The sequence below is a fragment of the Balearica regulorum genome, chromosome 5 (assembly GCF_011004875.1).
Source record: "Balearica regulorum gibbericeps isolate bBalReg1 chromosome 5, bBalReg1.pri, whole genome shotgun sequence".
Classification (NCBI taxonomy): Eukaryota; Metazoa; Chordata; class Aves; order Gruiformes; family Gruidae; genus Balearica; species Balearica regulorum.
Window position 1 is genome coordinate 68,865,139 of NC_046188.1, and position 25,320 is coordinate 68,890,458.

At 38.0% G+C, this 25,320-nt stretch overlaps 2 protein-coding genes across 2 annotated transcripts in view; one reads left to right on the forward strand and one right to left on the reverse strand.

Annotated features, from left to right (window-relative positions):
- ABTB2 (ankyrin repeat and BTB domain containing 2) overlaps positions 1-3,630 on the reverse strand; it is a 158,930-nt gene extending 155,300 nt beyond the window's left edge. Inside the window, exon 1 of the mRNA XM_075755431.1 lies at positions 3,523-3,630. The gene's annotated coding sequence lies outside the window, so the exon portion shown is untranslated. The remainder of the gene's footprint in view (positions 1-3,522) is intronic.
- On the forward strand, positions 3,547-25,171 carry CAT (catalase). Its single transcript, XM_075755432.1, has 13 exons — positions 3,547-3,844; positions 9,186-9,357; positions 10,390-10,500; positions 11,910-12,040; positions 12,950-13,054; positions 14,118-14,243; positions 15,587-15,778; positions 16,727-16,879; positions 18,040-18,178; positions 20,938-21,068; positions 21,712-21,819; positions 22,437-22,523; positions 22,938-25,171. Exons 1-13 carry the CDS (start codon positions 3,779-3,781, stop codon positions 23,001-23,003), a joined length of 1,587 nt encoding a protein of 528 aa, XP_075611547.1. The 5' UTR covers positions 3,547-3,778; the 3' UTR covers positions 23,004-25,171.
- Positions 25,172-25,320: the final 149 nt, after the last annotated feature.

The window sequence follows — 25,320 nt, forward strand, 5'->3', positions numbered from 1 at the left end:
CTTCCATTGCTTTTTCTGTGCCCTGATGTTTACATCAGACACGACAGGAAAAAGATCGGTGGAAAAAACATTTGTAGAGGTTCCTGAGGTACTGTAAATATCCAAAGGTTGGATATTTATACAAGGCCAATTATTATTTCAGGTCTTGAGAATAGTTTCAGTATATTACTTCATAGTTGGAGTACATGCAGTAGATTAATTTGTTTCATCGTTAGTAGAAAGGGGGAAAAATTAAGTTTCCCAATCCTGTGATAATCAGTTTAATTAAAAATGAAGACTCTCTGTCTCTTGTTTCTCTTTTCTGATCTTTTTGAATAGAAGTCATTGTGGCCCCCATTTTCTGAAGTTAAATGCTTTGGCTATGTAATAGAGGTACTCTGAGTATACCTACTCAACAGCTGTTGTAGAGAGCATGGGAACATTTATGAATCTGATTTAATAATAAGCAGGAGGTAGGTACCAAGTCAGCCGGCCAAGATGGCTGATATATGCAGCATGAAAGCTTTAGGTGCTCATGTAACTTAGTTAGCAAAGCAACTGACACTATTGACCTTCTACTCAACTAATCCTACATCACTCCCTTGGGTATAAATGATTGAACTATGCGTAAACTTTATATATGGCATGATTGTGTGTGTGCGCATGCGTGTGAGTGAAAATGACCTTGTAGTTTGTGTTTAAACTCACTTTAAATACAGAAAACGAAACACAAATGCCATGCATTATGACTTTTAATCTCTCAAAATCTCAATTAAGAGTGAAGTGTGGTTTGGATTATGCCTCAGAAAGACATGCAGCAACATAGAACCAGTCTCCCCAGGTAAATAAAGATGATTAATTTGGAATTGTTTGAAGTTTGTTTACTTAATGCATATATAACAGGAGGCTTATGCAGGCAAATAAGATGCCGCAGGAATCAAATATCAAAACAGAAGGGGGAAAGAAGGAAATAAAGATACACACAGCAAGGGATCTGTGGATATCTGTGGGATTTAAACCAGTATTCACTGTTTTCTTCACTGAAAAGATAGAAGATTAAGGTGAGGTGAGAGAAAAATTTTGTATTTGTTTCACACTTAACTTAGCTTTGTATATGACCTTTCTTATCAAATGCAGTTGCTTGGGTTTAGTAAAGCTAAAGTGCAAACATTTTTGAAAATACATGCCATTGGTGTTGCCACCTGCTCTCTCTTGGAATTTTTTTTGCACATTTTCTTAGTCAATATTTAATCTCCTCTTAGTTTTCAGTACACATACATGTATGTATATACATGTGTATCTTTTCCTCTAGCCTTACAGTTATAATAAGAAGGGCTTATGGGAAATGAAAGAGAAGAACTTTTTGCCAGTTACTCTCATTTTGAAACAGATTTGTAACAAACAAGTTTATCTAGACACATTTGTTGACAGAAAGTGTTAAACTTTAAAGGAAAAGCAAACAGTAACTCTTCATAAAAATGTCTACATTTCCCTCATTTTGCTTGTTAAGCAAACTGAAATATCAATTACTTGATTTTTAAAAACTATGTGTATGCACTCTTTATATTAAGTCCATAGGACTAGTCAGTCTTTTCTTACAAAAAGACCTTTTTTTTTTAATAAAGGTCATCTTAAAAAATAAAAGCTGCATGAAAGAATACCACATAAGTCTAAATGAGTACCTGAAAAGATCATTAAATGTTCTCAGAAATGGCTGAAGGTGAGGCCTACAAACTTAAGTTTGCAGAATGGGAGCTAGCATCTTAAAACCAAAGTTTTCTGTGGGTTCAGACCTTGTTGTGAAGCTTGGATACTTTTTTATTTGGCTGATGCTATAGAGGGTTTCTTGCTCTGTACAAAGACTGCTTAGATCTTTGTGGATTTACTCCTTTTTAGCTTTATCAAGGATCTTCTGAGTGCAGTGGAAGTCTGGCACATGGAAGTGATCAGTGATTGCGCAGAAGATGCAGTAGTAGCTGTAATCTGATGATGTATGTTTAGTATAAAAATATTAGAAACATAGGTGACTGATCTTTTTTGCTCTTCTTCATGATGTTGGTTATTGTGTTGAGAAAGAAATGGTTATGAGACATGGAGACATGAAAGAAATGTCCCAAATAAGGCTGAAGCAGAAAAAAGGGAGTTTGCTGTTCTTACCACTGAGGAAAAGGAATACCATTAGTGATATTCCCTATGCAGTACAGACCTGAATTTGGGAGTCTTAGCCCTCTAATACATAATAACACATACTAGATAAAGTAATAGTCTGATTGAAATAATGAGCTTGACTATTCTTTGTATCTGTTAAGAGAAAAAAAAAAAGGTAGCCATAATCTTGCAGATAAGCATTTTCCCTGTTTCATTTCTTTGTCACAGGCTATGGGTAAACAGAGTTGCTCTGCTTCTTTGTTGTAATATGTACTCTGTAAAGAACCATACCGGGATTCTTATAAAAAATGATTGGGGTGCTGGGGTGGAACTAACCACCACACACAAAACTTGCTGGCTCAGTTGCTTTTATAAACCAGTACTCCTGCAACCACATTTGGGTAATTTCTCTTTGTTCAGATAGGTCTCCTATCTGCTGTGATTACCCACAAAGATATATAGATATATATATCAGTTTTCTAGCATGTATAGGTAGTCTTATCCACCTCTCTGGGTCCAGGAACCCCATATAGAACTATGCGCCATGAAGTGCAAGTCCACATCTATCTTTCAAGAGCCCAAAGTCAGATAACCTAATAGTTTAAGGTAGATTATTCACATTGCTGAAAGGTTTTGCCTCAGAAATAGGAAAAAAATAATGGCCTGTTAACCGCTTTTATCACCTGTAGCACATCCTTTAGGCACAAAGCCCGGGGACCTCCCCAGTATTATGAATGTTACAGTACAAGGGACAGACCTGTGGGCTGTAGTGCAGAAATCAGCCCACAAAAATGGCACTTTAAGGAGCAGAACTACAGTTGCCTAACGGGAGAACTGTATTTACCTCATCATTTATAAGTATAATCCAGGGAGCTTCCTTATTAATTCAGAAGTGGGTTTTTTTTAAGGTTACAAAATCAGGCCTCCAAAGAAATACTGTTTACTATCAGGCACAGATGAATTATGACCAATGTTAATGTATCACCTGTGCCTCATTTGAGGTACAGATACAAGAACAAACATTTAACTATACGCTTGGTCGCTTTGGTTTTGCAATTTAAAACAATTTTCCAGCTGAAATAAACCCTGCCTCTGAAACTCGCTAAGTAATTGCAGTTTTCACAGTGCCCTCGTCCTGTTATTTCCTACGCCACTGAACAACTTCTCCCCAATCAGCAGTTTTAGAAAGTTCCAACACCTCAAAAACTGAAAACGCACACCAAAATTTAAGTTAGTTACACACCTCCATACTAGCTAATTACCCAAACTCGAGTAATAAGGGAACTCTGCAGCCCCGCGCTTGCCTGTCGCCATTCCCCTCAGGCTGCGGCAGCGGGCGGCCGCTGGCAGCGCCCCCCTCACAACGCCTGATTGACACTCCTCTCACCCACTCACAGCTCGCGGTGCCCGCTGGGCGCAGGGCTATTGGCCGAGGAGGTAGCGGGGGGTGGGCGCAGCGCTGGCGTAGAAGCCTTAGGTGCAGTAGCTCCCGCTACCTGCTGGTGCTGCGGGGCGCGGCGGTGTTTCCCCGCGGGGTGACCTCTCCGGTGTTGTCCCCTCGGTGGTAGGGAGCATAGTCCCGCCGGGCTGCTCTGTTCTTGCTTCTCTTCGTACCGCCCTTCTTGCCTTGGGGGTCGCTTCAGCTTGCAAAATGGCTGACAACCGGGACGACGCCTCGGACCAGCTGAAGCAATGGAAGAGCCAGCGGGGCTCGCAGGTACCGGTCAGGGCTCCGCGGGGCGGGCGTTGCGCGCTCACGGCGAGGCCTGAGGGACTGCGCCCCTCAGTACCCAGCTCGCCGCCGGGCCCGGCTGTCTGGGCGGTAACGGTAACGGGGGACGGCGGAGGGACGATGGGCCCCGCGGGCGGGATTGCCTCCCTTACGGGGGCCGAGCGGAGCAGGTGAGCCCCGGTGCTGGAGGCCGCAGACCCCAGGCGTTCCGCCGGCCTGGCGCCTGACCGGACGGAAACCAGCTCGGACGGGGCAGGGCTAGGAGGGGCCGCGGCTCTCCGCGCCCGGGTTATCCCGGGGGGCTGAGGCGCCCTCGCCCCGTAACGCGGAGCTCTCGGCTCGGTGCCGTGACCGGGAAAACCGGAGTCCGAAGGGGCCGGCGGCTGCCAGCTGGCCGGCAGTGCCAAGGGCGGTCAGCACGGCTGCTCTGCCCCCGTCACTGCCTCTCTTATTAGGCAGGAATGGGGCTTGTTTGTGCCCAAGCAAGCAGGTGCTTGGGCAGAGATATTGGGGGTTTTTTGGGTCTCGGATAAGATATTTACACTTTCAATTCTGCTGTCGCATTGGTAGAACCCAGTGAAAACGTAACTAGGGAGTAACATAAAAGATAAGGCACACTCAGAAATATGTAGAGACTTGTTTACCAGGTTGAAGTGGATTGGGGCAAGTGGTTGACTGAAATCATGAGAACATGTAATCAATAGCGTGGCACTCAGTCTTCTGAAGATGTAGAATATACCCCAAAATACTTGGGTAAATGTATAAACACTGCAAGAGTTGATTTCCCTTCTTCTTCATCAGATTGCTGTGACAGCTTCTACTATGTATTTTCTGACAGAAATGTGTATTTGGCATGAAATACTTTTTTTGCTGGTTATACTAATCAGCAGTCTTACAAGACACAAGTAGATGCCTCAGTTCCCACTGTTTGTAGTTACAGTCACCTTGATTTTATCTTTTTTTCCCCTCTATTCTAAAAGGTACCCTATGAAAACTACCTTCTGGTGATGAATTGTCACTTTGTCATATTCTAGCATGTTCATAATACTTTCTTTTTGTACCTGAGTAATACTTTTCATATGGATGTCAGCTTTTCTGTAATAAAGCAGTATTTGAATACAGGCTGAGGTTAATTTGAAGATTGGGAGGTAACCCAAAGTCTGTGTTGCATAAGGAGTCATGAGACCTTAAGATAGAAGGTAGGGAGGACTTATTAAAATTTTAAAGTGACTTGTATAAGGTGCAAAGTATCAGTAATGCCTGGAAGTATGTACTTTGATGTACAGTGTTTACAACAGCTGTGACTAAAATTCTCCTGGCTTTGTTTCCCATCTTTCTGTCATGGCAAGTTAGTGCTGTAACGAAATGCACATGCAGATTCGACAGTTCTCATCTTTTAAGGTTTTGACAGTGTGCAGCTCCGAACCCTATGAAAATACAGGCATCAAACAAACTCAAGTCCAAAAGTAGTATGAGCATTCTTAAAACCACTGTGGGGTGGGGGTTTTTTTCCCTCTCCTTTCACACTGATGGAACTTATTTTGTGTGCCCCACATAACATTATCCTGAAACTAAAGTGAATGTATCCTACCATTAAAAAAAAAAGTTGTACTTCTAATGTAAACGCTAGAAATAACCTTTCAGAAAGTCTGCCTACACAAAAGAGACTGTACAGTCACAAAGCTGTTAAATTTTTTGGTAGGTTTAGTTACTACTTCAAGTAGTCTTAAATGTTAACATTATAGCAGAAGTTGTTTTCAGACAGCGGTATAGCCTGTTGATTTGAGACAGGCTGTATTACCTCTACAAACCTTTATTCTTTGTTGCATGCATAGTTTACAACTAATATGCAAGATTTTTTCCTATCCTTGAGGTAATCACACTGAAGGTATTATAAAGACATAGGTGAATCAAAAGGACTCAGTCTCCTTAAGACTAAGGATACACTTTTTTTTTTTCCTTCCGTCTTTTACCAAGCCCCAGCAAGGGCTTTGTGGTGTGATCCTACCACTGTGTGGTTAAACCTACTGGGCTTCTCAAAGTTTATTAAGAACTCCAGGATAAATAGGGCTCTAATACAACCTAACTTTTGTGTTTCTCAATGGACTGAGTGAAACTTGGTCGCTGCTTCAAGATGACATACATATTAGTGAATTCAAAAAGTCACTGTATGGACTGGAGGGGTCTTAAGAGCTATGTCTTGTTTTAAAGAAGAGTTACCAGAATCCAGTCCCCAAGTTTGCTTTTCTTAGAATTATAGCAGTCAAAATTCATAAATGGTGCTGAAGCTGTACACGGGATTTTTGTGTAGCAGTGACGCAGGCTGCCTTAGAGTGAGGATGAAGTGGAAGTCTCTGTGTGTATTAGAACATGAATGGATCTGTACTTTTTCATCATGTTACAGCAAGCTTATCTGTCTTAAAGGAGTATGACAGTTATCAATAAAAAAATAAATTAATTTATGATGAGGAAAACTAATGCATTGGGGTTTAGCTGTCAGAAACTTCAAACTTTTAATCAGCAAAACTAATGAAGATAAAAGAAAAATATTGACAGTGCTGTAAGCTGGATTAAAAAATATAAAGTAGTTCTCCCTAAGCAAATTCGGGGGGGGGGGGGGGGGGGGGAATCTTGACCAAAAAGTTAAATTAATGTGATGTGTGAGCATTTTATATTCTCGTCGTCTGCAGACTGTACCGTGTTCTAAGGAAGGGTTCCTCAAAGCAGAGGCTTAGAATGGGTTTCAGGATGGGTAGCTTGTAGCTTTCATACCTCAGTACAGCAAATATGTCAGGGTAATGAGCTGATAATATAATTGCATTAATTTGTGCTAGGTGAATATCTCTAAGTAGAATATTTTACACTTACTAGACTGAATCATGGAATGGATGAATGAGCTTTTCCCTAAAGTTTCTTGAATATGGTGGTGTCCTACCTACTTTAATAAATGAAATTAAATTCTAATTCAAAAAGTGGCAATGGCAATTTAAGCAATTTCTGATTTAAGATGATAGCTAAAACATAATACAACATAGATATTTAAGGGTGGTAGATTATATGGGGTGTGTAGGTTAGGATATAATTTTAAGAAGTTGAACTCTAGACTGACTTGGGATGGGAGAACTTCCCATGTGGTCTGATTAGGTGATTTCTCAAAGTGAGCAGTGAAATAATTTTCTTTGGCTCATTTAAAACTGAGCAAAATGAGGTAGGAAGCATGTGATATATATGCAGTGGAAAGAATACTGAGAACAGTTTCTGCTCTTGCATATTTCCCGTGACAAAATATAGATAATGTTTTGATTTAAGCAGATGTTCCTTTAACTTAAAATACTTTAAATAAAGTTAAAGTGGTAACTTTCCTATAAGTTTATGAACATCGTGTTCCTGTTTGGATATATCTTGTATTTTTTAAATGTTTGTACCAGTTTCAGTGTAGGGTAGCATTTCAGGCATCCTGAAGGAGTTGAATTTATGCTTATAGCTTTATGCTAATGAAGTGGTGAATGAAGAATAAAGAACCTAGGTATTTTGTGAATTCAAACTAGCTAGTGTGTTACATATTAGTAAGAACACATTGGAAATGCATTTATCCTGTCAAATGTCTTTTATGTGGTTATTCATGTACCCGAGTTAAAGGTCTACATAACTCTGCCTCATCCAGAACTCTGGGTGTAGATGTGAATAATTGTTCTTTCCCCTGCCTTTGAGTTGCCTCTTGCACAAAAACCAAAACAAACAAAACCACCAAACCCTAGAGGCTAGTCCAGTTCAGTATATTCTTCCATGAGGTACAGATAGGATTTTGCTTGTTTGCAGTAATTAAAACACTTAAAGCAAAAGCAAAACTTAGATTGTCAGTATGAAAGTTGGAACTCCATAAAGTCACTGATATAATAATGAAGGCCTTTTCTCATCTAGAGTTACTTTTTCCTTCTCTTCACCATCCCTTTTCATTTATAGAACTTGAAAAAGAGAGCTAGTCAGGAAGGGGATGAGTTGAGAGTATTCTGATGCATTTCCCATGGTTCCGGTCTGGGGATGCTACTGGCAGAAGAGGTATGGTATGGATAGAGAGCCCGTGTGGATGTGTGTAACTGTGGATTTAGTGTTAACTGGTCATAATCTGGGACTCAGATATTTGAGCTCACCCTGTTGCAAACTTTTTTTGTTTGTTGTGGGTTTTTTTTATTGTACTAACTTCTATTCTGTTCTTTGAAGTCTTTTACAAATATCGCCCTGGCTCCTAACAATAAATGTGCTCCAGGAAAAACTCCTACCTGCAACCATTGAGTCTCTGGAGCTGATGTAACTTTCTTGCTGTATTTTCTACAGTACCCAGTAAAGTAGGACTGTTGCCTTAGAGGAGCATATGATCCCATATGTGATGCAGACAAAGTCTTTTCTACTGGGATTTTTCCTTTTTTTTTTTTTGAAAGTGGGAGTACACTCAATTCTAGTGCTACAGAGTTCCAGCAGGTGTTTCTTGAAGTTGTCTTGGAGTGGCTGCTTTCTTCGGGTACAGAGTCACTCCTACTGTACAAGGTTCTGCAGCTCTAAGTAGCCTACAAGAATGGTTAAACTGAACTTGATATGGAAGGGATGGGAACAGGATGAGTATGGGCTATCTTGGGCAGTTTCTTGAAAGACTATAACGATGCTAGTAAAAAAAAGTTCTGGTTTGCTGTCCTTTTGACAGGACACTTACTGACAGTAGGGTTTCTTAGGGCTTTTGTTAACTTTAGTCCTTCCATGGTTCAAGAGTCTAGAATGATTCCTCAGGTGCTTGTGCTCATGGTATTTTTCATAGCTCTTCCAGACCAATGGTAATCATGGGTACCCCATTTTAATCTTTATGCTGTGTGACTATAGCTCTTGCCTTACACCTCCATCCCTGTGCTGACGTTACCACCTTCTTCTCCTTTCTCCCTTATTACTTTCCAGCTGCTTTGCCTTTTCTAGCACTCTCTCTTACCATCCTCTCCTGTGGAGGTAGGGGCAAACTGAACCTTAACTTATGTTTTAAGGTTGATATTTTGTATTTTTTTCAAAGTGAGATACATAGCCTTAAGTAATATTTCTGAACCATGGAAAACAGTCTTGGATTATAGATGACTTGAACTCCCCTTCTTAAACAGCCCCAAACATAGTACTGAGCTGATGTAGTTAGACATCTACATTTTCTGTAGCTAGTTCCAGAATCTTATGCCATTTTGCTATATACTTGTTCATATGGCCTGGTTGAACAGGCATGTACATGGTGTGGCTTAAATATAGAGGGTTTTTAATTTCTGGTGTTGTAATATTGACTGTCTCTCACTTCCAGAAACCAGATGTCTTGACTACTGGTGCTGGGAACCCAGTAGGGGATAAGCTTAATATTCTGACAGTAGGGCCACGTGGACCTCTTCTTGTTCAAGATGTTGTTTTCACTGATGAGATGGCTCATTTTGACAGAGAGAGGATTCCTGAAAGAGTTGTGCATGCAAAAGGAGCAGGTATGTTTAAAAACAATACTTTTTCTTCTGTGTAGAATTAAGCTTTAAAAAGCTTTTGAGTTAATACATAGCTTGTTCCAGACAAATTGTATTATAGTATCTAGTAAATAATTCTGTCTCAACAGTAGTGGTAAGGCCTGGTTTAAAAGAATGCAATGCCAGAACTAGAAGCACTGAAAAACTGGGTTTGTTGTGTCTTTGGGTTTTTTTTTTAAAAAAGAGACCAAAAATGTAGTTATAGCCCTTAGATTTTTATTGTATCTGTTGTAATCTCTTCTATCTGTTCCTCCATCCATTCCTCTGGAAGGGAAGACTTACCCATGTCTATTTTAATCTGTTTGCATGGTACTTGATGGAGATTCTTGTCTTTATCATCTGATGTATCTGTCTGCCAAAGCAAGATGATGGTCTAATATTTAAATTAAAAACTAAAAAAAACAAAAAAAATCAAAACAAAACCCACCTCACTTCAAAAATTGCTATTTATCTTACTTGGGTAGAACTGGCAGCTCTGATTTTTGTTATGTGTTGCCCTAAAGAAGAAAATACGGGACTGAATTTTATTATAATGTGAATGTACATGGCAAAAATCCCTCTGTGGGGGTGGGAAGAACTTTGGTCTACCGGTAGGCTGGATGAAGCAACAAAAATTCTGCAACACATATCAGGATTAAAGAAATACTTGTCTTGCTCTGAGATAAATATACAAATCTTGGGAGAAGAGCATCCAAAAAGGTATTGTTTGTGACTTTGCACAGTACAAATGAGGTCTGTATTGCTGCTGGGAACTGTTAGAATCAGTTAAGGAGGGGAAAGTGAGCACTATGCAAATAGCAGTTTGTGTTAAGTAAATCTCATTTTGTGAAAATAAATTGAGTGATTTAGTGCATAGAGAGAAACTCTGTTTAAATTGGTATATTTCCATGTTTCCTTTTGACTTAAAGTTGTATGTTGGACCATAGTGGAATAATAAATATGCTGTGAGTGGAAGGAAGGTATCTAGATCTGATATTTTGCAATAACTTTTTCCAGGAGCCTTTGGCTATTTTGAAGTCACACATGATATTACCAAGTATTGTAAGGCAAAAGTGTTTGAACACATTGGAAAAAGAACTCCGATTGCTATACGATTCTCCACTGTTGGTAAGGCTCTAAAGTTATTGTGTATCTTCTTAAATGTGTACCATGGTTACACTGATAGCAATGTTTGCCTTGTGGAGCACTTCAGGTAGTTAAGGTAGTTTGAAATGCTTTCTGCCAAGCATTTCCTTTTCTGTGAATGTCATTGAAGTTGTAAGACCTTAAGCAGCTTCTGCATCTTTCTGCCAGAGCTCTCTGTGGACCCTTTTTGCCTAAGAATGTGAGAGAAAGGACAGTCTAAGCTCTTTTTTTTCTGACAAAGTTTGCTTTGTTTTTGGATGGATGGTAATTAATACTTGTATGCTGTGGTTTAACGCTTGAAAGTTGAATACCTATAATCCCTTATGCTATAGGAATGCTTTCGGGATGAATGCTGTAAAGTAAGTACTAGGCAAAGACAACTAAGCAATCTTCCATAAATAAACAAATTCTTATTTCTTAGAGCTGAATGCATGACCTAGCAAAATCTTAAATTACATTAGTTTGAAACATTCATTGTGATCAATATCTTGTCTGATAGAGTAGTAACAATAAGTTTTGAAAGATCACTTTTCTATCTGTATTGAAAAGAAATACTAATGAGAATTCAGATCTGGAAGTAGTATTAGAGAGAAGGTAGTCGAAGAAGGCTCAGGGAGCTGCTGGTTTTGGCCCACTGGCTTTTCCCTGTGTCACCAAAACTGAACGAGTCATGGAATGTCATATGGGGGGAAGGACACACAGCTGACTCTGATCTGTGGACTGTATGCTGAAGTGGGTTGTTGCATTGTTACCTTTCCCTGCTCTGTTTGAACATGTTTTTTCCTAGCTGTTCTGTAGTACGCTTTTTTCCTTAATGAGAGAATGAGGGTCCTTGTTACTTCATTATGTTTAGCATTAGCTGTTCCTGAATACTTCTGGAATGCTTTTGCTCTGGTATAGTTACTCATTGAAAGGACTGGTTTAGATAAAGCGGAAAGGGAAATAAAAGCGTTGCAACTCTTCTAAAATAAGTTCCCTTTTTACTAGGAACTTAGGCATGCTATTTAGATCGCTACCTTCCAAATGAGAGCTTTCATACTGGGGTTTGATGCACGGAAACTAATGTTTTAGCTGATTCAGCCTTATAATCTGATGTTGTCTCTGATAATGCAGATTCCACTCTTAATTGGTTCAAGTGGATATACTTGTTTTTTCTTTCTTTTAACTGTGGCCCAAATGCTTGGGTGGATGTCTGTTTGCGCTTTGGAAACTTCCAGTGCCTGAAGTATTATTGAGAATATGCCAAAAATTTCTTGGTATAGAAAAGACTTAAATTAATAAACCCTGCCCTTTTTAGGATTTTGTGGTATATTCTCAAGTTCAAAGTTATGCTTACAATTTGTATGCATTTCCTATCATAACACTTCTATATGTTCATGTGTTTTTTCAAGCTGGAGAATCTGGGTCAGCTGATACAGTTCGTGACCCTCGAGGCTTTGCAATGAAATTCTATACAGAAGAGGGTAATTGGGATCTTGTGGGAAACAATACTCCTATCTTCTTTATTCGGGATGCAATGTTGGTGAGTAAGCATAAAAGGTGAGGGTGAGCTTGTGAAAGAGTCCAAAAGTTCATTCATGTCTTGCTCTTGCTTCACTGAGAAGCAAAAGTTGCTGTTTTGACACACTTAAACTTTCTCTGTTAGATGGTCCAAACTTTTTTTTTACTTGGAAAGGTGTTGTTTAAAAAAATTTAAAAATTAAGAACTAGTGCTTGATTATTTACATGGTTTCATACCACAAATAGCACTCTTTCAGTTGTGTTTGCTAGTGTGTATCCCACAACAGAATAGCCGGCAAGTACAGTATTGGATCTGAAAAGTGTCACTGGTGTTCAAATTAGCTGGTTTACTCTGAGTACAGCTTTTTCATTCTGAGGCTTTTTGAGGGAAAGAAAAAAAAAAAAGACTTTTCACTTTAAACACTTCTTGCAAATTCTTTCCATTAAGTCTGATTTTTCTTTTTTTTTTTTGTCTTTTAGTATAAGTTTAACAGCACTTTGTAAGCAGAGGGACTTACTTTGAGGGCAGAAGTCCTCCTTTGTATGTCTGTATTCATTTATGGGTCAGATGTTCAGTTATACAACTTTAAAAAGATTTACCTCTCACTTTATTGATCATCAAATGAAAGCATTCTTTAGCTTTGAACAGCCTGTTTATCCTAATAGTAAATGTTTCGCTCTACCCTAATTTTACTGGTCTGTGAATGAATTTGGTTGCAGGAGGGGTATGACAATAGAAGATTATTTTTTTTAAGTGGTCTTACAACTTTGTCACATCTTCCAGTATGCTGTTCCTTTCAGTTAAGTGTATTGAAAAAAAACTTACCTTGTGTTGTACCAGGAGTTGCTTAGTATACCCTGTATAATTTGGAGGTGTTACAAATTTTTTCTTCTCTTCCTTTTCTCTTGCTTCCACTTTTGGGCAAATTAGTTTCCATCCTTCATCCATAGCCAAAAGAGGAACCCTCAGACCCATTTGAAGGATCCAGACATGATGTGGGACTTTTGGAGTCTTCGCCCTGAGTCTTTGCATCAAGTAAGGTTCGCCTTTTGATTTTTATCTTGCGTGATTAAGAAATAATCATGTTATTACGTGATTATATGTTTTTAAATATTTCTTTTCCATGTTTTATCTAGAAGCCTATGTAATCTGCTAGGAACACTAAAGGTGGAAGGCCTACAATAACTTCTAAGGCTATTAGTATGTGTATCTAGCCTTTTTTATTTTAATGACTATGGAATGGGTGGGTTTCTTCTGTTTTCATAGTCACGTTTTTATACAGGGGTGAAGGGGAAGTTGTTAAGTTTTCTAACACTAAAGCAGTGGAGATACAGATGAGCAATAAACTGTTAATGTTAGAGAACAGTAAAGTATTGTGAAAGTAATGCTATCACGTATAAGTTTATTTGAAGCTGTATATTGCGTAGCACATTAGATCAACACCAGAAGTGACTAGAATTCACAGTGCATTCTAATTATTCTGAAATGTATTTGTATCTAAGAATGTTATGTAAAAAAAAAAAAAAAACCTAATATAAAATAAAAAATACAGGGTTTTTTCTTTTTAAAAGGAAAATGGGTTCACACAGAAGCCTTCCAGTAATTACTAATTGGAAAAAGTGCCACAATCATTGTTTGTGATCATAAACCTAAAGGCAGTGTTTTGAATGTGTTTGCATGGTGGTATGTTAACTGCTTGAAGACTTTGAAGTTAAGGACTTCAGTTTTCAGATTTTTATCTTGAACCTGGAAAAAATTCTTATCTGTATGTGTGACTTGAATTACACATGCTTACCTGCTCTGTGCTTACAGGGGAAATCAGAACATCACTAGGTTAATATCTTGTATTTCACTGAATATTTCATGTGAGTGGCTGTAAAATTCCACATAGGTTTAATTCACAATTGTTCTTTGAAATAAGGATGCTTTGGTTTTGTACACTAACACTCTTGAAACTTAAACTAGAAATTCAAGGAATTCATAACATTAAGGTAGCTTCCAGTGATGCAGATTAATGCAATAACCAAACTTTGTCTCAAATAGTCACTTCATGCTTGATCTGGTGAGTCCATTAATATTGTTTGATCCTTCTCTTTAGGTGTCTTTCTTGTTCAGTGATCGTGGTATTCCTGATGGCTATCGCCATATGAATGGATATGGATCACATACTTTTAAACTGGTTAATGCTAGTGGAAGAGCAGTCTATTGCAAATTCCATGTGAAGGTATTGATTATTTTTTTCCAGTTATCTATTGCAAGTATACATCGTATTGGATAAAAACCAGTTTAAATAGATTGTCTAAAAATGTTCTGTGACTTCCAGCTTAATTAAGAAAAGACTTGTTAATGCATAGACCCAATCAAAAAGTTGGGGAGGGGGTGTTTAATAGCAGTTTCATGCCTTTAACAAATATGACAGGCATCATTGTATTTGCTATGACACAGTAGGTATTTACTGGAGTATAAAGAACTATTCTTTGGGGAGCTTTCTCTTGTTATTGGAGAACTCAGTCTCCTGGCGTGGTGAGCTCTGAGCACCTAGGTCAGCTTATTGCATTTCGGCCTCATACCACTAGGTGTTTTGGGCATGAAGCTGTGCCAGAACTTCCTATCGGACTCCCTTGCTATTGTTCAGTGCAGATGCAAGAATCCTCTAGCCTTTTGGAAATGAGTTTTATTCAGTCCGTGGTATGTTCATGGCTACACAGTAGTTTGGATTCAGCAGGTGCTTTTTCAGGTAAAAGTTCTCTCAGTCTGGATCTGGTTTTTGTTCCCATTTTTCTTCTGGATATGAGCTGCATTGATCTAAGATTTCTAAGATGGCCTCAATTGTATGCCAAAATATAAGAACTCTGTTTCAAAGAGCCCTGTTAATGAAGCTCACAGAACTTCCATGGCTTTCTGAGAAAGCAGTCTCTAGCATATCTTGCTTGAAAAATACTTCCATCTGAAGTTTAAAGGCAATACAGCTTCTTACTTTGTTAGACTTTAGTGGAGGCTGGACGTCTACCTTTGAAGCAAGACTTTGGACACCTTTATGTTAAACTAAGAGTGCTTGCATAGCAGCTTTCAGCCTTCAAGTTGTCACAAGCTTATTAAAGTGAAATATTGGTTACTGCTGAAGATCTCACAGAAATAGAGGTGGGGAGTGGTAAATTGAAATTCATGTAGAATCCAGATCTTTCAGCCCTGAGGGCTGCAACTGTTTTATCACTTTGTGTTGGCATGTGATATGTAGGAAGGGGTGGGATGATGGGACAGGAAAGGAGCACTCCATCCTGTAAGGGGAGAGGGGAAACCTCTTTACTTGATGTGCTGCAAGGTTCATACCTTCAAGTTGAATGTCTTGAGTTCTGCAGTATAACATTACATATTTATTTCACTCTTATCAGAGAACTAATTTTTGTCTGGCAGGCAACTGTTATTCTGACCTCAAATTACTAGAGACTGGAAGATGGACCAATTGCATTCTTGAATTTTAAGTCTTGTTAAAGTACATTCTTATTAATGATTTATGTAGTACTTTCTGCATGTTGTAACTGGTGCTACTGCTTTTATTGCTTTTAGACTGACCAGGGCATCAAAAATCTTTCTGTCGAAGAAGCAGGACGATTGGCTTCTACTGATCCTGATTATGGAATACGTGATCTCTACAATGCCATTGCCAAGGGGGACTATCCATCATGGTCTTTCTACATTCAAGTTATGACATTTGAAGAAGCAGAGAAGTTTCCATTTAATCCCTTTGATTTAACTAAGGTATCTCTGATAGTGTTGTGAATGTTCAATTTCAGCTATTTTAAGAAAGGTGATGAGATCAAAATACAGGATATGCCAGAACTGAGGTTTTGTTTTTTTTAAAAAAACAGAAAAAGTGTAGTAGTTTCCATGGAGTAGTGCTGTTTTCTTAAATTTCAGTCTAGTCCCTATCAATAAAGTTAGTCTGTCCTTTTTATTTTTTACTTTATTTTTTAAGTGTGCTGTTTATTTTGTGGCCATGATGATTCAAAAATTCTGGGGATGAAATCATATTGATGTTATATCTGATATTACTCTTCCTTAGTGAAACATGGATAGGGCTTTGATTCCAGGCCTGTAAATTACAGCTGTACTGCATTTCAGAAGTGTGATCTCACATCATATAGTCACACCCTGAGCTCACTGGTTTTGAGTGTTGTTGATAATGTAGCTTCTGATTGTAGGTCTAATTTTGTCAGACTTCCAGTTGCTGTTCCAAGGAATGGCATGTTGAAAGATACTAACATGAACTTGTTTGGGGTTTTTTTTTCTCCAATATTGCTCTCCCAAAATGGCTAAAGACTCTTGACAGTACAGGCTAAGATGACAAAGAAAAGGCTAGTTAAGCTGTTTGCGTTTTGAAGTAGCTGAAAACAATTGTGCTACTAGTTCCACCTACAATATTGCATTCCTAGGTGGTTTTTCAAGCGCCTCTGGGTATTTCATTTAAGGAGTCAAGTGCTGAGATTATGCTGGGATGATGAAATAAGTTGCACTAGTACTCTGGATTGATTGCAAAAGACTTCTTAAACTAAGACACTTCTCAAAATGCTCATTGGGGAAACAGTGAATTTCTTCACTAATGTATTTTCTCAATCAAGACTTAAACCAGGCAAATGCTACCTAGTAATTAAACTGCATAATACTATATTAATGTTGATTTTAATGTATGTGTATTATGTCTTGTAGATTTGGCCGCATGGTGACTACCCTCTCATCCCTGTGGGAAAGCTTGTCTTGAACAGGAATCCTGTCAATTACTTTGTAGAGGTAGAACAGATGGCGTATGATCCTAGCAACATGCCGCCTGGTATTGAACCTAGCCCTGATAAAATGCTGCAGGTAAACTACAACATGCATAAGATTTTACCTGAAGAGGGTTAATGTTTGCTTTACTGTTTGTGAAAACATTCCTATAACTGTTTACGTAGCAGCAGTAAAATAACCTGACAGATAGAAAGCAACTGATTTTGTTGTTGTTGTTGTTGTTGTTTTTAATGATCACTGTTTGATGTGCTCATCCAAAATTTAAACATAAAGAGAATGGGAAAGAGCTAAAGGAACAGAAAATCTGGAATTTAGAGGGCATCTGCAACAACTGTCAAGGTTGATGGGGAAATGCAATCTGTCAGTCTGGCAAGAAGTGTGGGATAAAGCTATAGCAGCAATGCATGTTTATTCATGCTTTTACAGTATATCTTAGAATTCTAAACTCTTATGAGTCTGAGAGGTGAACTTTAAATGCTCTAAAATGGGGATATAACTAATCCCAGATACAAACCACAAGACTGTTCTTTGAGTAGTGTCAGTTTTCTTACAGGTCGAAATACCTGATAAGACTGGCTGCAGTAAACCATACTGTCTGCAGTGTCATGGATGTTTGCATGTTGTTTTTTCAGATTAAAACCAGATTGTTTCAAATGATATCTGTGGAAACAGGAAGGCATTTTGACAGTTTTAACTGGATAAACTCTCAAGTCATCATGCAGTTCTGTTTTGCCTTTTTTGCTTCCACAAACTTCATGGTCAGAATCAGACTGTTGTCTTGGCATCCAGGTGTCACTAGAACTGCTTCACGTTCAGTTCAGTAAATAAGGGGCTACCACATTTCAGATGTAATCAATTTTTAAATCCAAGATTGAAAATAAGTAGGAACACAGTATATTATTCCGTAGTAATATTTAGCACAGTTAAGTCACTTTCATCTCTACATGTGTAACCATTTTCCTCCTTCAGAATAGATGCAGCATTCTGAAATGGGTGGGAAATACCCAAGCTGCATAAATGCAACTCAACCTGCCATTCCTCACTAGCATTCCAGCAAAGTTAGTTTGTGGCTGAGTGTCTCTCTGGATGTAATTTGAAGTATGTCAAGAGCATATATGTAAAGGAAACAGTCTTCTCCCTTTTATTTAATGTATGGTGTTTTGAATTGGGATATACCACTTTCAGCAAGTGATCCCTTTCAGCAAGTAGGTTAATGTTTGTGATAAATGTTCTAGGGTCGTCTCTTCTCATATCCTGACACTCATAGACACCGTCTGGGACCTAACTATCTACAAATTCCTGTGAATTGCCCCTTCAGAACTCGTGTGGCCAATTACCAGAGGGATGGACCAATGTGCGTTTCTGACAACCAAGGTAGTAATGAAAATATCTCTAATTATAATGATACTTATACAAGTTCTGCAGAATTCTTTTCTGTTCACAGGAGATTTAAGGTATTTGCTAAACAGATAATTTTATTGGGTATTACTAACTTCTTCTTATACTGTGAGAAATGCTACATTTTCTCCTCAACCATTCAGTGTCTGTTCTGACTTTTTCCCCCAAGTCACACATCACTGTGTCACTTCCTGAGCTTCAGACTTCCCAGTCTACTGTTTTTTGCCTTTTATGTGAAAACTGTTCCTTACTTCTCCGAATATTTGTCAACCTCTTAGTACCTTTGCTTACATTACTAGATCCCTTTTGAGTTTAGTTGGCCTCACCCGCAGTTGTTACAAATCCACCATGTGCTCTTTTCTTTTGTAGAGTGCCCTAAATTTGACCATGTGCTGTTCCCAATACTCTCTTTAACTCAGCAATCAAAAAGTAATTTACTTTATTCCAGATGAATTCAACATCTATTATGTGATAGGTAATGACATATCTTAGAACCTCATGCTTGTGCGTGTATAAAGTTGCATGCATTTCTGTTCTCCATGTGAATTACATGGCAAATAAAGTTGTTTTCAGAGAAGTGGTTTTGATCCACAGTTTTGGTATCAGGAGATCATGCATCAGTATAAATAGCTAGCTTTTTTGATTTTTGACGAGGTTGAAGTTTGCAGAGGCTAAGCTGTCAATTTATTATTTGCTCCCTTTTTCAGGTAACTTTATGAATGCGTTGAATAGCTAGTCTTCACACAGATCAGAGGAGAGTCTCCCTGATTAATTTTTCTTACTACAAAAAGTGACCTTTTATTCCTCCCTTTCCTATGTTGTTCTTATGATGTTAATTGACAAGATACTGACTTTTATCTCGTCATCTCCTGTTTGAAGGATCTTGTTGAAAGCATACTTAAATCTAAATGTTGTATTGCCTTTATGACACTTATTTGTGTATCCACTGTATGTCTCTTGTCAGTCTTGTACAAGTATTGAGAATCAAAATTTTGCTGTAAAACATAAGCATGCTTGTGTAGATTACAGAATGCATTCTCTATGTTTTTTTAAGACATTAAAAGAAGCACATGGATGTTCCTTATACAACTTCAGCCTTGTGTGAAATAGTTGATAGTCTCTTAACTATAAGTGGTTTTCCATGTGATGGATGTAACTTACTTGCTACAAACAGACTAATGTTTAATTTTGTAAAATGGGGGGGCGGTTTCTGCTTGATTCATGAAAGGTAGAATGTTTGTCAACTTTACATGCTTGTTTAGAATGAGTGTATATCTCTAAATCTGGGAAAGGAGACTTTGGATGTTTGGACAGGAGGTGGGGAATTTGTTTAAAAGTGTAAAAACCAAGTGAAGCCTAAGATGTGTTTAAAAGCTTACAAGTAGGCCTTTAAGAGAAAGGAGGATGGCAAGAAAACACCCTCAGTCAAATGCATTCAGTAACATCACTAGTTTGTGTTCCTTTAAAGACTTCTAGAAATGTGCTTGTTAAAGGGGACTTAATTGAGAAGGTTCTAAAATAATATTTTAAATGAAGAAATATGCCACAGAAATGATTTACACAGAAGTTAATTATCCTAGAATGGTTTGGGTTGGGAGGGACCTCAAAGATCATCTAGTTCCAACCCCCCTGCCATGGGCAGGGACACCCTCCACTAGACCAAGTTGCCCAAAGCCCCATCCAGCCTGGCCTTGAACGCTGCCAGGGAGCCAGGGGCATCCACAGCTTCTGTGGGCAACCTGTGCCAGGGCCTCACCACCCTCACAGGGAAGAATTTCTTCCTAATATCTAATCTAAATCTCCCCTCCTTCAGCTGAAGGCCATTACTCCTTGTCCTATCACTACATGCCTTTGTAAAAAGTCCTTCTACTATCTTTTTGTTTCTACTTCTAGGCAAAAATCTATTCAAAAATTACAGATTTCTCAGAGACACTTATGCCATCTCTATATTTGCATTCTTTAAATTTGAAGACTGACTTTCATATACTCAGTCCACTGTGTTAAACTGCTTTGCTTTCTGATTTCCAGGAGATTGCAAAAGGCAAGAGTATAAATGCCAAGACTAGAGCTTTAACTTTGTCTCTATTCAGCAGGTTATGCTCTGTCAGCGTTTGCTCAATAGTGACTGGTTTACACCTGAGAGTAAACAGGGATATACTTAAGCTATGCCTTATGCCAAAAACACTGTATTCCTTTGGGCTATAAGTTCTAATAGTTGCTGAGGGAGGAGAAGGAAATATTTCTAAAATGAGAACTTAGACAGCTGCTGCTGTCCAAGAACAGATAGTAAGCTTATTTTTATGCATTTCTGTAAGTTCATTATGTGTTTAAAATAAACCCCCTATGTAGTTAAGACTAGTAGTACTTTAAATATGTAAAAAAAACCCCAAAAACTTTGAATGACTTCCATGACTTTGTCTACTGAAATTGCCTGAGCAATGCTATTGTGAGAGTGGACAGAGTTCCTTATTTCTGAAACAAATCCATTTTTACATCAAAAAGCTATTGAAGTTCCATTTCTAATAAGTGCTGTTAAGTACTGGCTTGAAGATACAGCTCCTGATGTTCAGCTGCATGTTGGCAGAAAAATGCTGACAACTGTTTTTATTAAAGTCATAATTAGGTAATTGATTTAGGTTCTTCTAGGTAAAGAACATTTTCTGTCTTCTGACTTAATTTCAGAGCTGGCATCTGATTGTTCTGGTTGGGTTTCTTGGGGGGGTGTTTGTCTTCAGGTGGTGCCCCAAACTATTATCCAAATAGTTTTACTGGTCCAGAAGATCAGCCCATGGTGAAGGAGAGCCGTATGTCTGTTTCGGGAGATGTGCAGCGCTTCAATAGTGCAAATGAAGATAATGTGACTCAGGTATGGTGTATGAAAAGGCTTTATATATTGCTTATTACATGAGTTTATAGGATGAGTCTAGAGAATATTTGTGAGAATCATTCCAACATGGCTCATCTCTGAAGCATCTGGGCTAACCTGAAGTTCAGCTCTCATGAGAGCTTGGAAGATCTCCGTACAGCTTAATTTCATGAAGAAGCAAATTCCTGCTGACAGGACAGTTAGTGAATTCTCACAGACCTTTGCCATCTGTATTCTGAGCACAGATATATAGAGGTTGTGATTTTGTCTTCTTGCAATTAGTGTCTGCAGGTAGGCAAACTGGAGTAGGCATGTGATGTCGTGATCATCAATTCCTGAATTGCACCACAACAGCAACATTTATTTTCATTAATTCAATAAGCAACAGTTATTTCAAGCTAAACATAGAGTTGTTAGCAGGCTTGCAACGAAAGCAAACAAACAAAAACCCCTGACAACCAACCACAAATTGGTTGCCTTTTAAGTATTTTGAATATTTTAAGTGTTGCCTGACCACTAAGTGAAAGTTATTCTTTTTCAGTACTAATGAATCCTAAAAGTCTAGTAAATGTTGTTGGCTGCTACAGGTAGAGCAATTTGCTTTGGGGAATTTAAAAATAAAACTTTTGTTTCTAATCATCAGGTGCGAGAATTCTATACCAAAGTGCTGAAGGAGGATGAACGCCAAAGGCTGTGTAAAAATATAGCTGATCATCTTAAAGATGCCCAACTCTTCATTCAGAAGAGAGCTGTAAGTGGCCTGTTTGGGTTTTAGCCTTTGCTCTTTATTCCAGGTTTTCTTGTAGTCTAGTAACTTTTTTGAAATGGCAATATGCTTATGGAAAGGAAGATCAGAAATTCTTCTTTGAGAAGGCAACTTCTAGATTTTTCTTATGCAGGAATTATCAATACAGAACTCTTAAATATGTGCATATTTACATAATGTAACAGAAATAACGTGTAACAAGTTGAAGTAATTTTTTCCTGATGGGAAGAATGGGATTGATGTTGACCATCAAGTATGTGGTTATGTGTTTAGCTTGCTGTTTCAAAAATCAGGTGACTGCCAGTGTAAACAAGGAAAAGGTGGTAAGGGCCAGGTGGGGGTTGGAACTTGATCCTTCCCAGTGGAACTTTGTTTAAATTGGGAAAGAGCTGTATATGAGGTAACAGAAATAGTGTTTGAAGATGTTCATAGCTCCTTTCTGGCTGGTCAGAATTAAACTTTTTGAAAAGAGTTTTCATTCTCCTTTTCTTCCTAATGATATGTACTGCTTGTAGACCACAGAGCAGAAAATATGTTAAAGAATACATTTGAATTGGAGGAAAAAATATTTATTGGCTTTTCTGTTCTGCCTGTCTTGTTAGGTGAAAAACTTCACTGATGTTCATCCTGACTATGGTGCCCGTATTCAGGTTTTGCTGGACAAATACAATGCTGAAAGTGGGAAAAAGGTATGCACATGATTTTTGTAGTTGAATTTTGACTGGCTGGGAATTATCTTAGCTTCTCTTGCAGAAGCGAGAAATTGGTCTTGATTCCCATTTGGTTTAAAGGGGAGAAGTCAGTGCATGTAGAATTACGGAATGGGAAACATCACTAATTATATTTAATTAAATGTTGATTAACCAGTGATGTACAATGACTTTGCATGATATGCAGTGTGTTCAGGTTGATTCTTCAGATCAAATGATTACCCGCTGTTTGTAATGGTAATGAAACACTGCCACAAGCCTTTCCTGAGCTCAGTGCTTGCTACATAGAGTAACAAAACTGTTGCTTTAAGTACTTTCTTTTTTTTCCCCTGAAGTCCCCCTAACTACTTATACTGGAACTTGCTCTGAATATTTCTCCTGTATTACTTTCAGGATGTAATTAGGACGTATACACAGTCCACATCTCGTGTGTCTGCCAAAGAAAGATCCAACTTGTAAAGCGTGCTGCAGAGGTTTACTCTATGAATTTTCCGTCCTTATAACTGCAGGACAACTTGTTGAAGATGTTAATGAATGTAGCAGACTTCTGCACAAATATACAAGTGTTCTACAGGCTTGGTTTAGTAAGATTTCAAGTGCCTGTATCTGTATTGGAAGCTAGGTAACACAAGCTAACAATCCTAGTGCCTTTCAATACTAGTGCTTTCCTGCTTGTTAACAACATATGGTGTTTTTAAGGAAATACATGATTAAAAATTGTCTTCATTTCTAGAAGCAAACAGAAGCTTAAAATACCATTTGATTTTTTTTATTGTAAAACTTTCCTGGCTAAATCACACACTAGAACTTCTATAATGATACTGTGATTATCCTTATGGATAAACTTGTTCACGTTAGAAATACTGAGCAACATCATCTTTTTAATAAAATAGTTATCTGTATGTATTTATAAACACTTCCTTTTGAATTTCACTTTTGGCCTTCCAGAAGTAAAATGATATGCACTAGTTAGGGTATAATGTTGGTTGTGTCTCATTCCTTATGATCGAAATGAACTAGAAAGTTTAATCTGAATACAAGTAAATCTTATTCCCGATATATATTTTAAGATAATCTGTGCTTAATAATGCTAGGTTGGATATAACTGGCCTAAGGGAGATTGGAAAGAATATTTTCATATTATATACACTTTACAACTCAATTGATGACATTTTACACTACTTCGGGGGGGGGGAATTGTTGTTTTATAATCTGTAAGGAGATAAATAGAAAAATATGAATTTTCAAAGTGTCTGAGAAATTTACCTCCAAATGTGTGAATATTTCTATCTTCACCAAATTCAAGCTCAAGAACTTTCAAAATTATTCCCAGTGGCTCCTGAAATGTGTGTTATTTTCTGCCATAATCTGATATTGCTAGCTATTGATCAAGCCAGAGCTAGTTTTCAGAGTTACGCTTCAATTATAGTAGGATGTTTGTGTGATTGTTGGTATCTATAGCTAGATATATGTATAAAACCTGATTTTAGGCATGTTGTAATGCTGCCTCATATTTGCAATTTAGTTAATCAGTGCAAAAGATTTTTTTTTGAACCCTTTGGATTGAAAAGTGTTCCCTATTATTATTCCTTAGGTCCGAAGGAGTTTCTTTAGCTTAGTAACACTTTATTGCCCTCAGTCTTGGAGTATAATCTTTAATCAGGTCTTACTAATTGGCACATAATGGAAGTGTTTATATTTGAGAACTTAGAGCAATAGTTAAATGATAATTAGGGAATTTCTGGACTTACCTTGGTTAAATATGAGTAGTGGTTACCTAAGAAGGCACATTGTCAGCATCTGAATGCCTTGCTATGCAAGCACACAACAAAACCAAGGAGTTCTCAATAAAAATCGGTCATATCTGTTACGTGTTGAAGTTTAGTCCTGACAGACCAAAGGAGTTTCAAAAGTGTGCTGAGTAGGATCAGGCAATTCATCTTGACAAGGTTTAATAACTACTCTGCCTGTTACTTCTTCCCCTTCCCTTGCCAAAGAGAAAGATCAGTGTATAAGTGTAATTAGTCCAGATCCTAGTTGTGCAGCATTACCCCTCGTTGGAAATACTTGCTTTCCTGTGGATCCTGCCTCATTAGCATTGGGATTGGAAAAAAGCATGAATGATGGTACAGAGGATTTCAGAATTAAACAAATTTCAAATAGTAGCAGGGGGTTTTTTAATATTTGGTGCATTTGTGGGTTTGTCTTGAATTGTATTTTGGAGTATTGCCTGATTTGGCATTGAAGTGTGAATTGTCATTCCAAGAAGTGGTGGCAGATAAAGAAGAGTAGATACTAAGTGTTGTTCCATTAAATTGTAGAAAGCTACTTCAGCTCATTTATCTACTAACCTGTTGTGAAAAATTAGCTGTGATACAGGTGCAGTAAAGTAACATGAACTGATAGCCTACTCTATTCTGGTATCTAACTGGATTTTTAGCTGGTCAGGCAGGTGGGAGCTGAAAGAGCTACATGAATGGGTGGAAATATTTCTTGCTGGTACATAGAATCCTAATGAGCTCTGGAAAAGAATACGTAAGGCTTAATCTTTAATTTTGATGGTGTCTGCTAAATGAATTGTATTGTCTTCCTCTTTTATTTCTGAAATAAAACTGAATTTAAAAATCTCTTGGCAACATGTCTGTTGTGTGACTTGTCAAATAATTTATTTTAATCTAGGGAGTTCATACCTTCATCTGTTTTTGAGATGGTGCAGAAGCTGTTGAAGTTCTGGGTAATTGGTACCTATTTCAGAACTTGGGGCCTGTGCAGGCCA